The sequence below is a fragment of the Phyllobates terribilis genome, unplaced genomic scaffold (genome assembly GCF_046119375.1).
Source record: "Phyllobates terribilis strain yellow unplaced genomic scaffold, ASM4611937v1 Scaffold_2__4_contigs__length_985480577, whole genome shotgun sequence".
Taxonomy (NCBI): Eukaryota; Metazoa; Chordata; class Amphibia; order Anura; family Dendrobatidae; genus Phyllobates; species Phyllobates terribilis.
The window spans coordinates 338,241,526-338,256,538 of NW_027362762.1; the positions used below are offsets into that span (position 1 = coordinate 338,241,526).

General features: G+C 46.6%; 2 protein-coding genes across 8 annotated transcripts in view; one reads left to right on the forward strand and one right to left on the reverse strand.

The window, feature by feature from the left end:
* Positions 1-15,013, reverse strand: part of TMEM131 (transmembrane protein 131) — a 255,588-nt gene that overhangs the window by 208,368 nt on the left and 32,207 nt on the right. The window lies entirely within an intron of this gene.
* On the forward strand, positions 1,340-14,972 carry LOC141208411 (uncharacterized). 4 transcript variants are annotated; one of them, XM_073664554.1, is made up of 8 exons: positions 1,347-1,642; positions 4,096-4,148; positions 6,264-6,349; positions 6,439-6,546; positions 7,590-7,731; positions 10,655-10,839; positions 14,202-14,287; positions 14,653-14,972. In XM_073664554.1, the coding sequence occupies exons 3-8, from the start codon at positions 6,275-6,277 to the stop codon at positions 14,663-14,665; spliced, it is 609 nt and encodes a 202-aa protein (XP_073520655.1). In that variant the 5' UTR covers positions 1,347-1,642; positions 4,096-4,148; positions 6,264-6,274; the 3' UTR covers positions 14,666-14,972. The 4 variants fall into 4 exon arrangements, with proteins under 4 accessions (XP_073520656.1, XP_073520655.1, XP_073520657.1 ...); XM_073664556.1 differs by having other exon boundaries at positions 14,695-14,972; XM_073664555.1 differs by lacking the exon at positions 4,096-4,148 and having other exon boundaries at positions 1,340-1,642.

Consider the following 15,013-nt stretch of genomic DNA (forward strand, 5'->3'; position numbering starts at 1 on the left):
GGGGCATCATACATCCTGCATAAGGGGCATAATGGGGGCATTACACTGTGTTGAGGCATCATACATCCCGCATAAGGGGCATACTGGGGGCATTACACTGTGTGGGGCATCATACATACTGCATAAGGGGCATAATGGGGGCATTACACTGTGTGCGGCATCATACATACTGCATAAGGGGCATAATCGGGGCATTACACTGTGTGGGGGCATCATACATCCTGCATAATGGACATAATGGGGGCATTACACTGTGTGGGAACATCATACATCCTGCATAAGGGACATAATGGGGGCATTACACTGTGTGGGAACATCATACATCCTGCATAAGGGGCATAATGGGGGCATTACACTGTGTGGGGGGCATAACACATACTGCATAAGAGCCATAATGGGGGCATTACACTGTGTGGGGGCATCTTACATACTGCATAAGGGGCATTACACTATGTGGGGGCATCATACATCCTGCATAAGGGGCATAATGTGGGCATTACACTGTGTTGGGGCATCATACATCCCGCATAAGGGGCATAATGGGGGCATTACACTGTGTGGCGCAACATACATACTGCATAAGGGGCATAATGGGGGCATTACACTGTGTGGGGGCATCATACATTAAGCATAAGGGGCATAATGGGGGCATTACACTGTGTGGGGGCATCATACATCCCACATAAAGGGCATAATGGGGGCATTACACTGTGTGGGGGCATCATACATCCCACATAAAGGGCATAATGGGGGCATTACACTGTGTGGGGGCATCATACATCCCACATAAAGGGCATAATGGGGGCATTACACTGTGTGGGGCATCATACATACTGCATAAGGGGCATAATGGGGGCATTGCACTGTGTTGGGGCATCATACATCCCACATAAGGGGCATAATGGGGGCATTATACTGTGTGGGGGCATCATACATACTGCATAAGGTGCATCATGGGGGCATTACACTGTATGGGGCATCATACATACTGCATAAGGGGCATAATGGGGGCATTACACTGTGTGGGGGCATCATACAGCCTGCATAAGGGGCATAATGGGGGCATTACACTGTGTGGGGCCAGTAAAGGGGTCCTGTACTATGAGAACAATACGTTTCCTCCCTTCCTGTCTCCATAGTTGGGTCGCATGTATCTATTACATGAAACAGAACAAAAACCTTATGATTCTTATAAAGGGGCAACACAAGACCCCAAAAGAGTCTCGGTGCTGAAGGGGTTAATGCCCCCTGCGCCCAGTAATGGGGGTCTCCACATACCTCCACCTGCAGAGCCGCCACCACATATATGGCGGTAGCGTCTAGTTTGGAGTTGATTTCTTGAGGGGGAGGAGTGATATCATGAAATCATGACGTCACCGGAAGGGGCGGAGCCTTCTCAGCCCAGTGGAAATTAGCAGTGCAGCCGCAGCAGTGCGCATGTTGTGCGGGGACGGGAGGACTGGTGATGAGGAGCTCCTGTAGTTGTTTCTGTAGTTGCTCCTGAGTTGTGCTGTGGAGAGGACTCCAGGACTCTGCTGAGGTTCCTGTACTGAGTTGTGTAACAACCTGTGCTCTGGCGAGGACTCTGCTCAGGAACTCGTGTTTTGCTGTGAGGACTGATGCGGATCCGGAGTGGACTGAGGTGGGGAGAACTGACCATGTGAATAAATGTTGTAGAGGCCTCCAGGGGGCTGCGTGGCTGGTGTGAGGGGGCATGGGGTATGTAGAGGGGCGTCCAGGGGGCTGTGTGGCTGGTGTGAGGGGGCATGGGGTATGTAGAGGGGCGTCCAGGGGGCTGTGTGGCTGGTGTGAGGGGGCATGGGTCATGTAGAGGGGCTTCCAGAGGGCTGCGTGGCTGGTGTGAGGAGGCATGGGGTATGTAGAGGGGCGTCCAGGGGGCTGCGTGGCTGGTGTGAGGGGGCATGGGTCATGTAGAGGGGCGTCCAGAGGGCTGCGTGGCTGGTGTGAGGAGGCATGGGGTATGTAGAGGGGCGTCCAGGGGGCTGCGTGGCTGGTGTGAGGGGGCATGGGTCATGTAGAGGGGCGTCCAGGGGGCTGCGTGGCTGGTGTGAGGGGGCATGGGGCATCCAGGGGGCTGCGTGGCTGGTGTGAGGGGGCATGGGTCATGTAGAGTGGCGTCCAGGGGGCTGCGTGGCTGGTGTGAGGGGGCATGGGTCATGTAGAGGGGCGTCCAGGGGGCTGCGTGGCTGGTGTGAGGGGGCATGGGTCATGTAGAGGGGAGTCCAGGGGGCTGCGTGGCTGGTGTGAGGGGGCATGGGTCATGTAGAGGGGAGTCCAGGGGGCTGCGTGGCTGGTGTGAGGGGGCATGGGTCATGTAGAGGGGCGTCCAGGGGGCTGCGTGGCTGGTGTGAGGGGGCATGGGTCATGTAGAGGGGCGTCCAGGGGGCTGCGTGGTTGGTGTGAGGGCGCATGGGTCATGTAGAGGGGCGTCCAGGGGGCTGCGTGGTTGGTGTGAGGGCGCATGGGTCATGTAGAGGGGCGTCCAGGGGGCTGCGTGGCTGGCGTGAGGGGGCATGGGGCATGTAGGGGGGTGTCCAGGGGGCTGCGTGGCTGGCGTGAGGGGGCATGGGGCATGTAGAGGGGCGTCCAGGGGGCTGCGTGGCTGGCGTGAGGGGGCATGGGGCATGTAGAGGGGCGTCCAGGGGGCTGCGTGGCTGGCGTGAGGGGGCATGGGGCATGTAGAGGGGCGTCCAGGGGGCTGCGTGGCTGGCGTGAGGGGGCATGGGGCATGTAGAGGGGCGTCCAGGGGGCTGCGTGGCTGGCGTGAGGGGGCATGGGGCATGTAGAGGGGCGTCCAGGGGGCTGCGTGGCTGGCGTGAGGGGGCATGGGGCATGTACAGGGGCGTCCAGGGGGCTGCGTGGCTGGCGTGAGGGGGCATGGGGCATGTACAGGGGCGTCCAGGGGGCTGCGTGGCTGGCGTGAGGGGGCATGGGGCATGTACAGGGGCGTCCAGGGGGCTGCGTGGCTGGCGTGAGGGGGCATGGGGCATGTCCAGGGGGCTGCGTGGCGGGGCATGGGGCATGTAGAGGGGCGTCCAGGGGGCTGCGTGACTGGCGTGAGGGGGCATGGGGCATGTAGAGGGGCGTCCAGGGGGCTGCGTGGCTGGCGTGAGGGGGCATGGGGCATGTAGAGGGGCGTCCAGGAGGCTGCGTGGCTGGCGTGAGGAGGCATGGGTCATGTAGAGGGGCGTCCAGGGGGCTGCGTGGCTGGCGTGAGGGGGCATGGGTCATGTAGAGGGGCGTCCAGAGGGCTGCGTGGCTGGCGTGAGGGGGCATGGGTCATGTAGAGGGGCGTCCAGGGGGCTGCGTGGCTGGCGTGAGGGGGCATGGGGCATGTAGAGGGGCGTCCAGGGGCCTGCGTGGCTGGCGTGAGGGGGCATGGGTCATGTAGAGGGGCGTCCAGGGGGCTGCGTGGCTGGTGTGAGGGGGCATGGGTCATGTTCATTGTCTTCCACAGGAAAAGGGGTGATGGTGCATACACAGGGCTGCTTCTTGGGTGTGCTTGCACAGTGAAGGGGGTTATGCAGGTATGTTGCTGCATGTTGTTGGCGGTTGCACAGGGAATTTGCTGATGTTGCCTGCACAGGACTGCTTGCAGTGTGTTTTGCATAGTCATGATGGCGCTGCATGTTGGGGATTGCACTGGGAAAGAGGTCATGTTGCAAAAGGTTAGTCTAAAAAAGGGGGTGATGTATGGTATTTATCTTACAGTTAGATTGTGCTGATGATACATGCATAGGGCTGCACTTAGGGGGGCTTTCACAAGGAAGGTGGTGGTACATATAAATGTCTGTGTGTAGGGGGGAGGATTGTGTGATGACTCAGCATCTGGCCGTTTGTGTAGTGTGAACTGTTCTTGATTAGGCCAGTCTACAAATATTGTTCCTTTGGTAAATCAAGATAAGTTAGCCATTGTTTCATGTCACAGGACCGGAGTCCTAATTTGTGTGTAACTTTGTAGATTGTCTGACACGTGGATTTCCTCAATCCCTCTCCCTACATAATTCAGAATAAAATTATGAAAACTGTGGTATAAAAAGGAATTTGCTTCTGTTACTATCATACATTCTACAGGGCTTCAGCCTAGGATCCATGGATCCAGCTGGAAGATCATACAACAGTGAACAGTAAGTACACCTGGGTTAAACATATCTCACACAAGTGTAGTTGGGGATTTGTGTATCTCCTATCCCAGGGCTCCTTTCAGCAGGCCAGTGAATCTGTTCCACTTAAGGCCCCGTCACACTAAGCAATGCAGCAGCGATCCCGACAACGATACGACCTGTCAGGGATCGTTGCTGCATCGCTAATACATCGCTGGTGAGCTGTCAAACAGGTAGGCTCACCAGCGATCAGGGGAATCTTTCCACGATGCCCTGCTCCGGTTACCAGCCTGCTGCTGAAGCAGGAGCAGGCTCGTAACCATGGTAAACAGCGGGTTACTAAGTGCGCGCGTGCCCCTAGTAACCCGATGTTTACCATGGATACCACTCTGCTACGGTGCGCGGGAGGTTACCGTTCACCTTAGCAGAGTCGTATCCATGATAAACATCGGGTTACTAGGGGCACGCGCACTTAGTTACTAAGTTACTTAGTTACTAAGTGCGCGCGTGCCCCTAGTAACCCGATGTTTACCATGGATACCAGCCTGATCGTTGGTCCCGCTGGTCACACACAGCGATGTGTGCTGGCCAGCGGGAGGCCAACGACCAAAAAATGGTCCAGGACACCTTGCAGCGATCAGCGACCTCACAGCAGGGGCCTGATCACTGCAAAGTGTCACACATAGCGACATCGCTTGTGAGGTCGCTGTTGCGTCACCAAAACCGTGACACAGCAGCGATCTCGCTATGTGAGACGGGGGCTTTACTTCCGCAGCCCTTTGTAAGCAATGAATGAGTGGAGCTGTAGCGTTTCCAGTAGGGTTCTCCACTTCACGGAGGCTTACTCCCCCATGGTCACACTGCTTTGCAGTCTTGCCACGCTCCCTCTTCTTGCGGATTTTTTCCTTCTCTGCCTGCCAATCAGTTTACTTTTTTCTCTCAGCTAAAGTTTATACCGCGAGTGCTCCCACCCCAATTTTGGGGGAAAGTGTGTCTTTCAATCCAAAATATACTTTAATTTTTCAGCCACCTCTTGTGTTCTGAATGCTCCACGAGGTATTTCGGTTTTCCTTCCTGATGCACTCCGTCAGTGCAGATCGCATAGAAGATCCAAAGAGCAGACACCCTCCAGTTACTCTTCTGGTTCTCCCTGGACTTCCACATTTTCCAGGTTGACATCTGTCTATTGCTCTTCATCGTTCAAGCTGCAGGCTGTTCAGGCTTCTGACTAAGTTGGACTCTGATCTAGACTCTGACCGGGCCATCCAAGCTTCAGGATATGGTGAACAGTCTGATCTTAGTAGTCAACCAGACACTTAAGGTCAAGGAAGATGAAGTGCTTCCCACAGAGCCTTTGGTATCTTTCAAAAGGCAAATCATACCCCTCGGTTGTTTTCTTACCACAATGAGTTTGAAACTATTTTATCCAGGGAATGGGACCATCTGGAAAGGCATTTTCAAAGTAGGCGAATAGAAATCCTATTTCCCTACCTCCTAAAGGTCTAGGCCAGGGGTGGGCAACCTCTTTCCTGCCGTGGGCCATTTTATTATCATTCAGGGGCCTCACAAACTTATCACCTGTACACTTCCCCTACTATATTAAGTCAAACAATTAACTCCCCCCCCCCCTCCCCCTACTTTGGTGGCTGGAGCTGCTTCTCTTTGGTTTGGCTGTGATGTTGGGTATTATTGATCTTGTTGTTTTGCACAACTGCTTTTCCAGGTTTGACAGCCTGGAGCGCAGTCACAGACAGCCCTGGGCTAGCCTACCTATGGATGTAAACAATTCTATTTATGTGTTGTAGTAACATGGTGGTTCAACAACACAAAAATATTGTTGTTGCGGCACTATTACTGCATTGTCCTTATTCCAGCCCAGGTTTTCTTATCTGGCTGCCCTCCGTAAACCTTCCTCTGAGAATCAATGCTTGGCTCCATCCATTGAATGACCAGTGACACCAGTGTGTTTGGGAGGCAGGGGACGCTCTCTGTACTTTTGCTGTGACAAGCTATTGCAGATACACAGCTGCAAGGACATGAAGTCAACCTAAACAAGTATAGATGACCTAAAGATTTAATGTAGATATTATTCTTTGCCAGATCTACCTATTTTTTTATTTTTCTTTAAATTCACTATAGGTACAATTGAAATGGCTGAAAACAGCTCTGGTTTGCAGTTGGGACAAGCTGTTGATTGTAAAGAAGTGGATGTAGACAACAAGAAGGTATTTTTTTTTTTTTTGCTTTGGGGGTGTTTTGCACCATCCCTTTTTTTTTTTTTTTTTTTGTTTTTTACACATCACTTTTCTTCTAGGAAGCAGTAATGACTGATAATCAGGTCAAGGTCTCTATTTCACCTGATGGAGTGGGTACCGAAGGAACTGACGTAGAAAATATTTCTAAGGAGACAGACAAAATCAAGGTATCATTTTATATTTTTAAAAAATTATTTTGTTCCTTATGTTAAAGGTAATCTGTCATATGACTCATGCTGCTCAAAACAGTCAGCATGAATTGCATTCTAGCTTGACGATTGTATCCAGGTTTACTTTTTCTTTGCAGTGTTTCAAAGCTTCACAGAAAATATACCATATTTTTTTGATTATAAGACACTTTTTTGTTTGAAAAATGGGGGTGCATTTTATAATCCAGATATAGCTTAGCGGGTGGTGTATCTGGGTCACAGGAGGCATGGTTTCTGCTGAAGGAAGTGAGCGAGTGCAACGTTGGGCAGTGCTGCAGGTAGGAGGGGGGGGTGTCGGGCGCACGAGGTTGGTGCCATTGATTTTCAGGCAGTCAAAGGAATGGTGTTAAGGAAAATGTCTGCAGAGGCAGTGCTCTCACAGATTGAGTTATCTGCTCTCTGCTGCCATTTTCATTAAGCCCGTCACTTCCACTGGTGGGCGATTAATGTCGCACGCCTCATGCCGGCGACATGCCCCATGCTTGAGCCTGCAGCGTTGTGCCCCCGCTAACTTCCTTCAGCAGGGACCCTGCCTCCTGTGACGTCGCTCCATTGCGCCCCCCTCTCTCCTTGGTAAGCTACATTGACTATAAAATGGACATTGAGATTATAAGACAGTCCCCAAAAATATATATTTTATTTAAATTTGGGGTTCATTTTATAATCTGGTGCAGCTTAAAACCCTCAAAAATAGAATTATTCTTACCGTTAATTCAGTTTCTAGGAACCTTCCATGACAGCATATGGAGGTTGTCTCCACACCCTAATGGGGACAGGAAGCACAAAGAGGTTAAAAGCCCCTCAACAAAACAAAGCACTGGCAGTGTGCAGAGCTGTGGAGTTGGAGTCTGTATAAAACTGGACCGACTGACTCCTAGAATATATAATGAATTGGATAAATTTGTTTAATATAGAAAGAACATATCTATATTCAATCATAATTAAAAGCCTGATGTTCACATTGTACTATTGGCCATGACTAATTAGCCGTACTTTACTAGGTGTTTCGAGAGTCTTCAGAAATCCAAGTGATACAGACCTTTGAATCCTTAGATGCTGTAGCACAAGCTATTACTGATTTTGAAGAGAGCACAACATCAAATTTCATTGTTTTAGAAAAACAAAAAAACTTTGGAGATGAAGGTATGTGTTTTAAACTAAAATTACATAATTTATTAAATGAATTGTGTTAGTATGATGTTTGACGTTCATTTATGCACATTGCATATTTTTATTTTATGTAAACATAGTAAAGTTACTTAATTTTTAGGTTGTGTGGGTGGAAACACCTTTGCTATTTTCTTTTTATTTTTTTTTTTCCCTTTCTTTCAAAAACCATAACTTATTTATTTTTATTTTTCCATCAATATAGCCAAATGAGGGCTTGCAGGACGAGTTGTAGTTTTGAATGACATCATTTATTTAACCATATAGTGTACAGAAAAACGTTAAATTTCCAAGTACGGTTAAATTGCCCAAAAAAGTCAATTTCACAACTTTTTTTTTTATTATAAAAATCTGTCTACAATCTTCACTATATGGTAAAACTGATGTGACTGTATGATGCCTCAGGTCGGTACGTGTTCGTAGATACCAAACGTTTACTTTATGTAAGTGGTGGTAAAAATACCAAAGTTTTTAACACAATCACAACCAAGGATGTATATATACGTCCTTGGCCATGTCCCGCCCCCTCACGCTCTCAGATGGCATCATCACCCACATCTCAGCTGATCTGATCAGCTAACATGTGTAGCTAACAGCACCGATCTGATCAGCGATCGGATTTGTGCTGTTAATCCTTTGGATCGTGTTGGCAATCACTGTCGGGGATCGCACCGTTCCCCATAGGCTGTTACCTCGACCAACTGGGGTCCTGTGATCTCCCCGGATGCTGTCTGCAATAGCTTCCTGCCAGCAAAGTCTGAGTGACGTTGCCGCCAGAAAAGGATCATTTCTCTTGTGTACAGACGTGCAGTAGCTAATCTGAACATAAGAGAAGCGATCGTAGTCTGCAACGCTGAGGTCCCCTAGGGGCCAGTGTAACAAAGAAAAAATCAAATTTTTTTACAGATATGAAAAAAAATAATAATTTCAAATGCCCCCCTTTTGCCCCATTGAAAATAAATATTAAATACACATTTTGGTCAGAAATGCCCGATCTATCAAAGTATAAAATCAATTCATCAGATCTGTAAACTGCGGAGCGGAAAAAAAAACGCCTAAACTTCCAGGGTTTTTTTTTGGTCACTTCAACATTGCAATACAATGCAATAATGGGCGATCAAAACATCGGATGTACTCAAAAATGGTATCGTTAGAAGCGTCAGCTCAAGCCGCAAAAAATAAGCAATCACCCTCATCCTGAAAAATGAGAACGCTACGGGTCACCGAAATTGGCGCAAAAGTGTAATTATTTTTCTTTAAAAACTTCATTTTTTTTCCACCACTTACATAACAGTAAAAGCAGGGGCGTGACGGGACCCGGATGTACAGGGGCCCGCCCAGCGCCCGCCGATCCCAGCTCCTGTTTAATTTTTTTTTCCCAGCCAAGACATTTTCCAAGTTTGCGTTCCGACACTCCGTATTTTTGAGGATGCGTTTTCACTGCAAAGCGGATCCTCAGAAAGAATGAACAATTATTTTTGCGCTTTTGAGGATGTGTTTTCCATTGCCCACATTGTAGTATGGGCTCAAAAAAAGCACATCCTGAATAGCGCACTGGTGTGAATGGTGATGTGTTTTTTTTTTTGTTTTTTTTTTTTTAGAAAAGCACATCTGTTTTGCGGATCCTCAAAAAAACGCAGCGCAAATGCAGCATGTGAATGTAGCCTTCGATTGCGCTGTCCTTGTTTGACGTCTTGATCTAAGGGGTTAAGAGGTGTGGGTTTATCTCCTATGCACCCACAACTGTTAGCTACACATATCAGCTGATCAGATCAGCCAGTATGTGCAGGGAATGATGTGAGCCAGCATAAAAGGGAGGGAGGCAACCTAGTATGTACCCAGTACGTCACAGGTCGTAGAGGTGTTAACAGAATATCTCCTTGGGTGTTTCATGTGTTTTGTGACTAGTTCCCATTGTTTCTTTTATTGTTACTACTGATCAGACTTGTGGAGGTTCAGGTTCTGGTGGCTCAGCTTGACTTCTTACGCACCTTTCGCATCAGCGTTTTGAGCCTTTTACGGCAGATCTGGCAGCTTTGTCGCATAATGGGTCACTTGTGGCAAGCCCCATTCATTCCCTATAGGACTTGCGGTTTTGCCGGGTCCGGCACTTGCAGCAATTAAAAACGCTGCTAGCGTTTTTGTTTTTAACTTGCCGCAAGTGCCGGATTTGCCGTATCTGGCAAAACTGCAATTGCCGCACCCGACCACAAGTCCCATAGGGAATGAATGGGGCTTGCCGCAAGTGACCTGTAATGCGGCAAGGCTGCCAGATCTGCTGCAAAAGGCTCAAAACGCTGATGTGAAATCAGCCTTACAAAGTTCTGTTCTGCAACCAAATTTGACCTGAACCTCATTGAAAGTCACTGATTGGGTCGTTCGGCTCTTTGCCCACACAAAGCCTGCCATAAGCGAAACACGGGGGGAGGGAGGGCAAGGCTTTGTAATTTTTTTATTTTTTTTTGGTACACACTACATCCGATCACTCTTATTTTACCCTCAAAGCAGCAGATCAAACACTGCAATTGGCTCGCACTGAGTGTACCCGCAGCAAGCGATGCCCACTCCTGTGATTTGCATACTTAAAGCACCGGAACTCTGAACACAGTACCAAACACAGACTTCCCCAAACTTTTCTAACACCAAACTATAAAAGTCCAGTTCACTCATCCCTAATTGTTCCCATTTCAAATTTCTCACTTTTTCAGATTAACTTGGTGCCAGTAGGCACGTGTATCCTTTTGAGAAGTAGCTGTTTTTTTCTTTTTTTTCTTTAAGTATATTTCTCAGTGTCAGCCTTGTAGATGGCAGAGCGTGGTTACTTGTCTCCCAATGACTGATTTTCCAGTAAGTTCACAAACTTATCCATATAAATGTTTTAAAACTTGTATTGTTTTAGCTTTTAGACCTTCTTCTAAAATCTCAATACATTGGCACGGTCCACGAGTTAAAAATGTGTCTCTACTTGAATATACCGGAGTACCTTTTGGCATTGCTGGAAGAAAAGTGTTATGCTGCCATCTTGGAAAGGATTTGGCTCTTCCACAAAAAAAGCGATATGTCCAGGCGACACATCAAAAACAGGTACAATTAAATTTGTATTATAAAGTAGTTCAACTTATTATATTGGCTCTTTACTAATCCTGATGATATACTGGTTAAAATTTCAGAGTGCACCTAGTTAGCAATATCCTAAATCTATCTGTTATATAGATATTATTGCACATTGTGCATCATAGGTGTGCGGGTTTCATAACACGGTCATGGAAATAAGACATTACAAATCTTGTCCTATAACTCCAGTACAAGTACCTGCCTTGTTACATAAATACTGTATCAATCCAAACTTCCTTTATAGTTATTGCCTCAGAACTAAACTTAGTATGTAAAAGCTGTATCTTAACCAAGCGCAATAACTAAATATCCTACCACAACAAAATTCTGAAAACATACAGAAGTCAGCTCCCCACTTCCATGAGTGCACGCATCATGCTGTGAGGCATGTTCCAGATGCAAATAGATATGTCTTTCCGCAACAAAACATCAGATTTTTTAAATCCTTTTTTGCTTGATGGATTGTGACTGAATTGTTGTAATTCAGCTCATGGCTTAAAGTTTTTTAGATTTTAATGGATCTACAATGCTGGATTTATCGTTATTTACAGCCCAATATTGTTCCCAAAATAAGTCTAATAGACAGATTACCAAGGTTCAGTTCTCAGAATAGGGAACAAAGTTCATTACCTAATTTCCTTCACAGAAGTTACCCTGATACAAAAAAAAATGGTGTACCCAAAAATGAGGTTAGGCCATAATTACGCTAGCATAAGCATTCACAGCTCATGAATATAGTGTTAGATCCATGGTCTGTGCAAATATGCAGCACCAAGGTGTGTGTTCTCATTTTATTATATATATTTTAGTATAATATATACAAATTTTTTTGACTTTCGATATAGATGTCTTCATTAGATTTTATATTTATGTACTAAAATAGATTATGTAATAAAAATGTAAATATAGTGTTACAATTTTATAGATGTATGTCTTTTTTAATGACTAAAAATGTTTAAAACACTACACACATATATTTGCCAGTCAACTTCCTATGAACGAGAAGAACCCTGACAGTCTGTCCAAAATCACTGAGAACTATGCATTGTCACGTGGTGGCTGTGTTTGTACCACAGTTGTGTGCGCTCCTGTACTGTGCAGATGCATATGACTAGGCCTGGATGAATGGACACAACACTCACCAGACCTTACCCAGATGCAGTTTCTTTTTTGGAGTTATCAAAGATTAGAGGTTGTCCAGTACCATAACTTTTTTTTTTTTGTTCAGAAATCTTGCTATTATGTGCCTCTCCATTATTTTATTTTAGCAATATTATCTTTTGATCATGCTCTAACAATACATCCTCATTGCTGATAAATCTCTGATGGGGTTAATTGACATCTTCCTCCCCTGACTTTCTGCTTCTATTACTACAATTTCCATCATGCATTGCACTGGCCTGTGAGGCAACTCACTCAAAACTCCACTGAAACCACTCCTTCCCGTATCTTCATCCTGCTGCATCTTAGTCCTGCTTCACATGTCTATGTATCCAGTACGTGTGGTGTCCATTTTCACAAGTTCTGGAGACACGTTCACACGCATACGAATTAAAATCAATGAGGATCTTCATAGCTGTATATTTTTACAGACCATGTCCCTGTTAACCATGCACGTGTCCATGTGATCCACACGGAGACAAGTCAGTTTTTTTTGCAACTAGCACAGATGACACACCGCACACAAATGTGATCCGTGTGACATCTGTCTGACACATAACGTAACAAATACATGATAAAGAAATGAATGGTTTGTGTAAAAGATGTGCAGAGATAGATAAATGATGATGTATAGAGATGTTCTGCTGTAGGAGGCCATCTGACATCCTATGGGCCTAATTTTGCTTAATTCTGTATAGAGTATCACATGCACAGCTACCCACGCTTATAGTCACACCAGTCCTACTCCGTGGATTATGGTACAGTGGCATAATCTATGGTAGCTAGACCCCTCTAGTCTTCATTTCAGGTGAATTAACAGCTTGGCGTTACCTTTATTTTTCATGTGTAAGCAGTGGTGCGGCCATTTTTCCAAAGTCTCCCAGGAGCAGTTTTTTACACATGACAAAGCCAGGCTTCATGTTCCTCAAACTAGTATGAGCAACCTGTGTGGCCTAAATATATTTGCGTCGCTGCCGGGTCCGTGGAGTCTTCTCGCGTCGCTGCCGGGTCCGTGGAGTCTTCTCGCGTCGCTGCCGGGTCCGTGGAGTCTTCTCGCGTCGCTGCCGGGTCCGTGGAGTCTTCTCGCGTCACTGCCGGGTCCGTGGAGTCTTCTCGCGTCACTGCCGGGTCTGTGGAGTCTTCTCGCGTCGCTGCCGGGTCCGTGGAGTCTTCTCGCGTCGCTGCCGGGTCCGTGGAGTCTTCTCGCGTCGCTGCCGGGTCCGTGGAGTCTTCTCGCGTCGCTGCCGGGTCCGTGGAGTCTTCTCGCGTCGCTGCCGGGTCCGTGGAGTCTTCTCGCGTCGCTGCCGGGTCCGTGGAGTCTTCTCGCGTCGCTGCCGGGTCCGTGGAGTCTTCTCGCGTCGCTGCCGGGTCCGTGGAGTCTTCTCGCGTCGCTGCCGGGTCCGTGGAGTCTTCTCGCGTCGCTGCCGGGTCCAGGTGGCAGAACCTTCCCAGATGACCATTTAAAGGGAACCTGTCAGGTCGTTTTTTACTCCCTAACCTATCACTACCTGTCCCTGCACCTTCCTTTTTCACAGCCAATATAGGGCAGTTTTAGGTCAGACGAAGATGGTTAGGGATGTGCTAGGAAGGTGCAGGGGACAGGTAGTGATAGGTTAGGGGGTAAAAACGACCTGACAGGTTCCTGTTAATAACCTTAGTGATGGCAGCTGAGGCTGTAAGAGCAGGGATGTCTGCACATGGTGTTCATACTCCATACTAAATAAATCAAGATGTTTTGATAGTTTCATTTTTTGCCAAATTTACATACTAGCAAGATGTCTATCATTCCACCACTTTTCTTCTTGGGTCTCATTCACAGTGATCTTTTTTGATCCGTTTTGTTTTGTTTTTTTTCCTCCTTGGAAAACTGCACCAAAAACGGATCAGTCACTGCGTCTGCCAGCAAAGTGAATGTGATTTTCAATTTGCCGTGCAGACGTCAGCGTTGTTGACTGCTGTATTAGTGGCGCAGAAAGTGCATCCACAAAATGAGCGTCAATTACTGCTCCATTTTTCTGCTGCGCTTTCTTCATTATACATAAAAAAAAAAAAAAAAAAAAAAAAAAAAAAACAACAACACAGATTGGTATTCACACAGTCCCTTTGATGTTTTTTTTTTTTTTATTTTATTTTTTTTTTTTTACTGCACTTTCCACGCGACAAACGTTCAGTGGACCTGGCCATGTGACTGTCAGGTGACCTGTTACTGTGCAAAACCTGGAAACAACTCATCGCTGGACACCGGACATTGGGGAAGGTAATAAAGTGTCTGCCTGTGTCCTCCCTGCCCTTTATGGATTAGTACTGCATTTTTGCTTTGAAAAAGCAAAAGTGCAGCATTAATAAAATGGAGCAAAAAAGCAACACAGACGCATGATGCATTTGATGCTTTTTTTCCAAAAATGATCTGTTTTTTGATGCAGAAACTGCACCAAAAACGGAGCACAAACGCTCTGTTTGAACTAATTCAAGGTTGCGTTTTGTATTTAACTACAACTCTCTAAAATGAACATTGTTAATATCACATTGTTAATATCACAAAATTAAAAAAAAAAATGGTACCAGGTGTCATCTTGTCTTGATTATTTTTTTTTTATTCTTATTTTTTCTTTCTCAAATTAGCTGTGAAACATGACAACTCCTTAATGTGATTCGTCTCTACAGATTTTGATATAAAGATGTTTTGGGCTCCTCTTAGTCTTTCGACTTACAAGACAAACTTTCCATTCAACTTCCTGCTTTGACATTGTAGAGCAAGAGCGAACCTGTCCACCCGCAATACTATGGCTACAACATACTTTAGAACAAATGACGTTTTAATCAACGCTTCATCTGTGGGCTTAGTCTCCTATATCAATGGCACACATTTGTAGAATGATTGAACTCTTGCTAGCCGGGTTGTTTTTTTAATTGAAAAAAACAATAAAACATGATGATCATCAGATTGTGCCGGAATAATGTTAATACATACATACACCACAGC

What these genes read in the sequence shown, in the direction of transcription:
- LOC141208411 (XM_073664555.1), top strand. Translation starts at nt 6,275, where the DNA reads ATGGCTGAAAACAGCTCTGGTTTGCAGTTGGGACAAGCTGTTGATTGT. An exon ending in TGGATGTAGACAACAAGAAG is followed by an intron (nt 6,350 to 6,438) that starts GTATTTTTTTTT and finishes CTTTTCTTCTAG; the next exon opens with GAAGCAGTAATGACTGATAA. An exon ending in AGGCGACACATCAAAAACAG is followed by an intron (nt 10,840 to 14,201) that starts GTACAATTAAAT and finishes ACAAACGTTCAG; the next exon opens with TGGACCTGGCCATGTGACTG.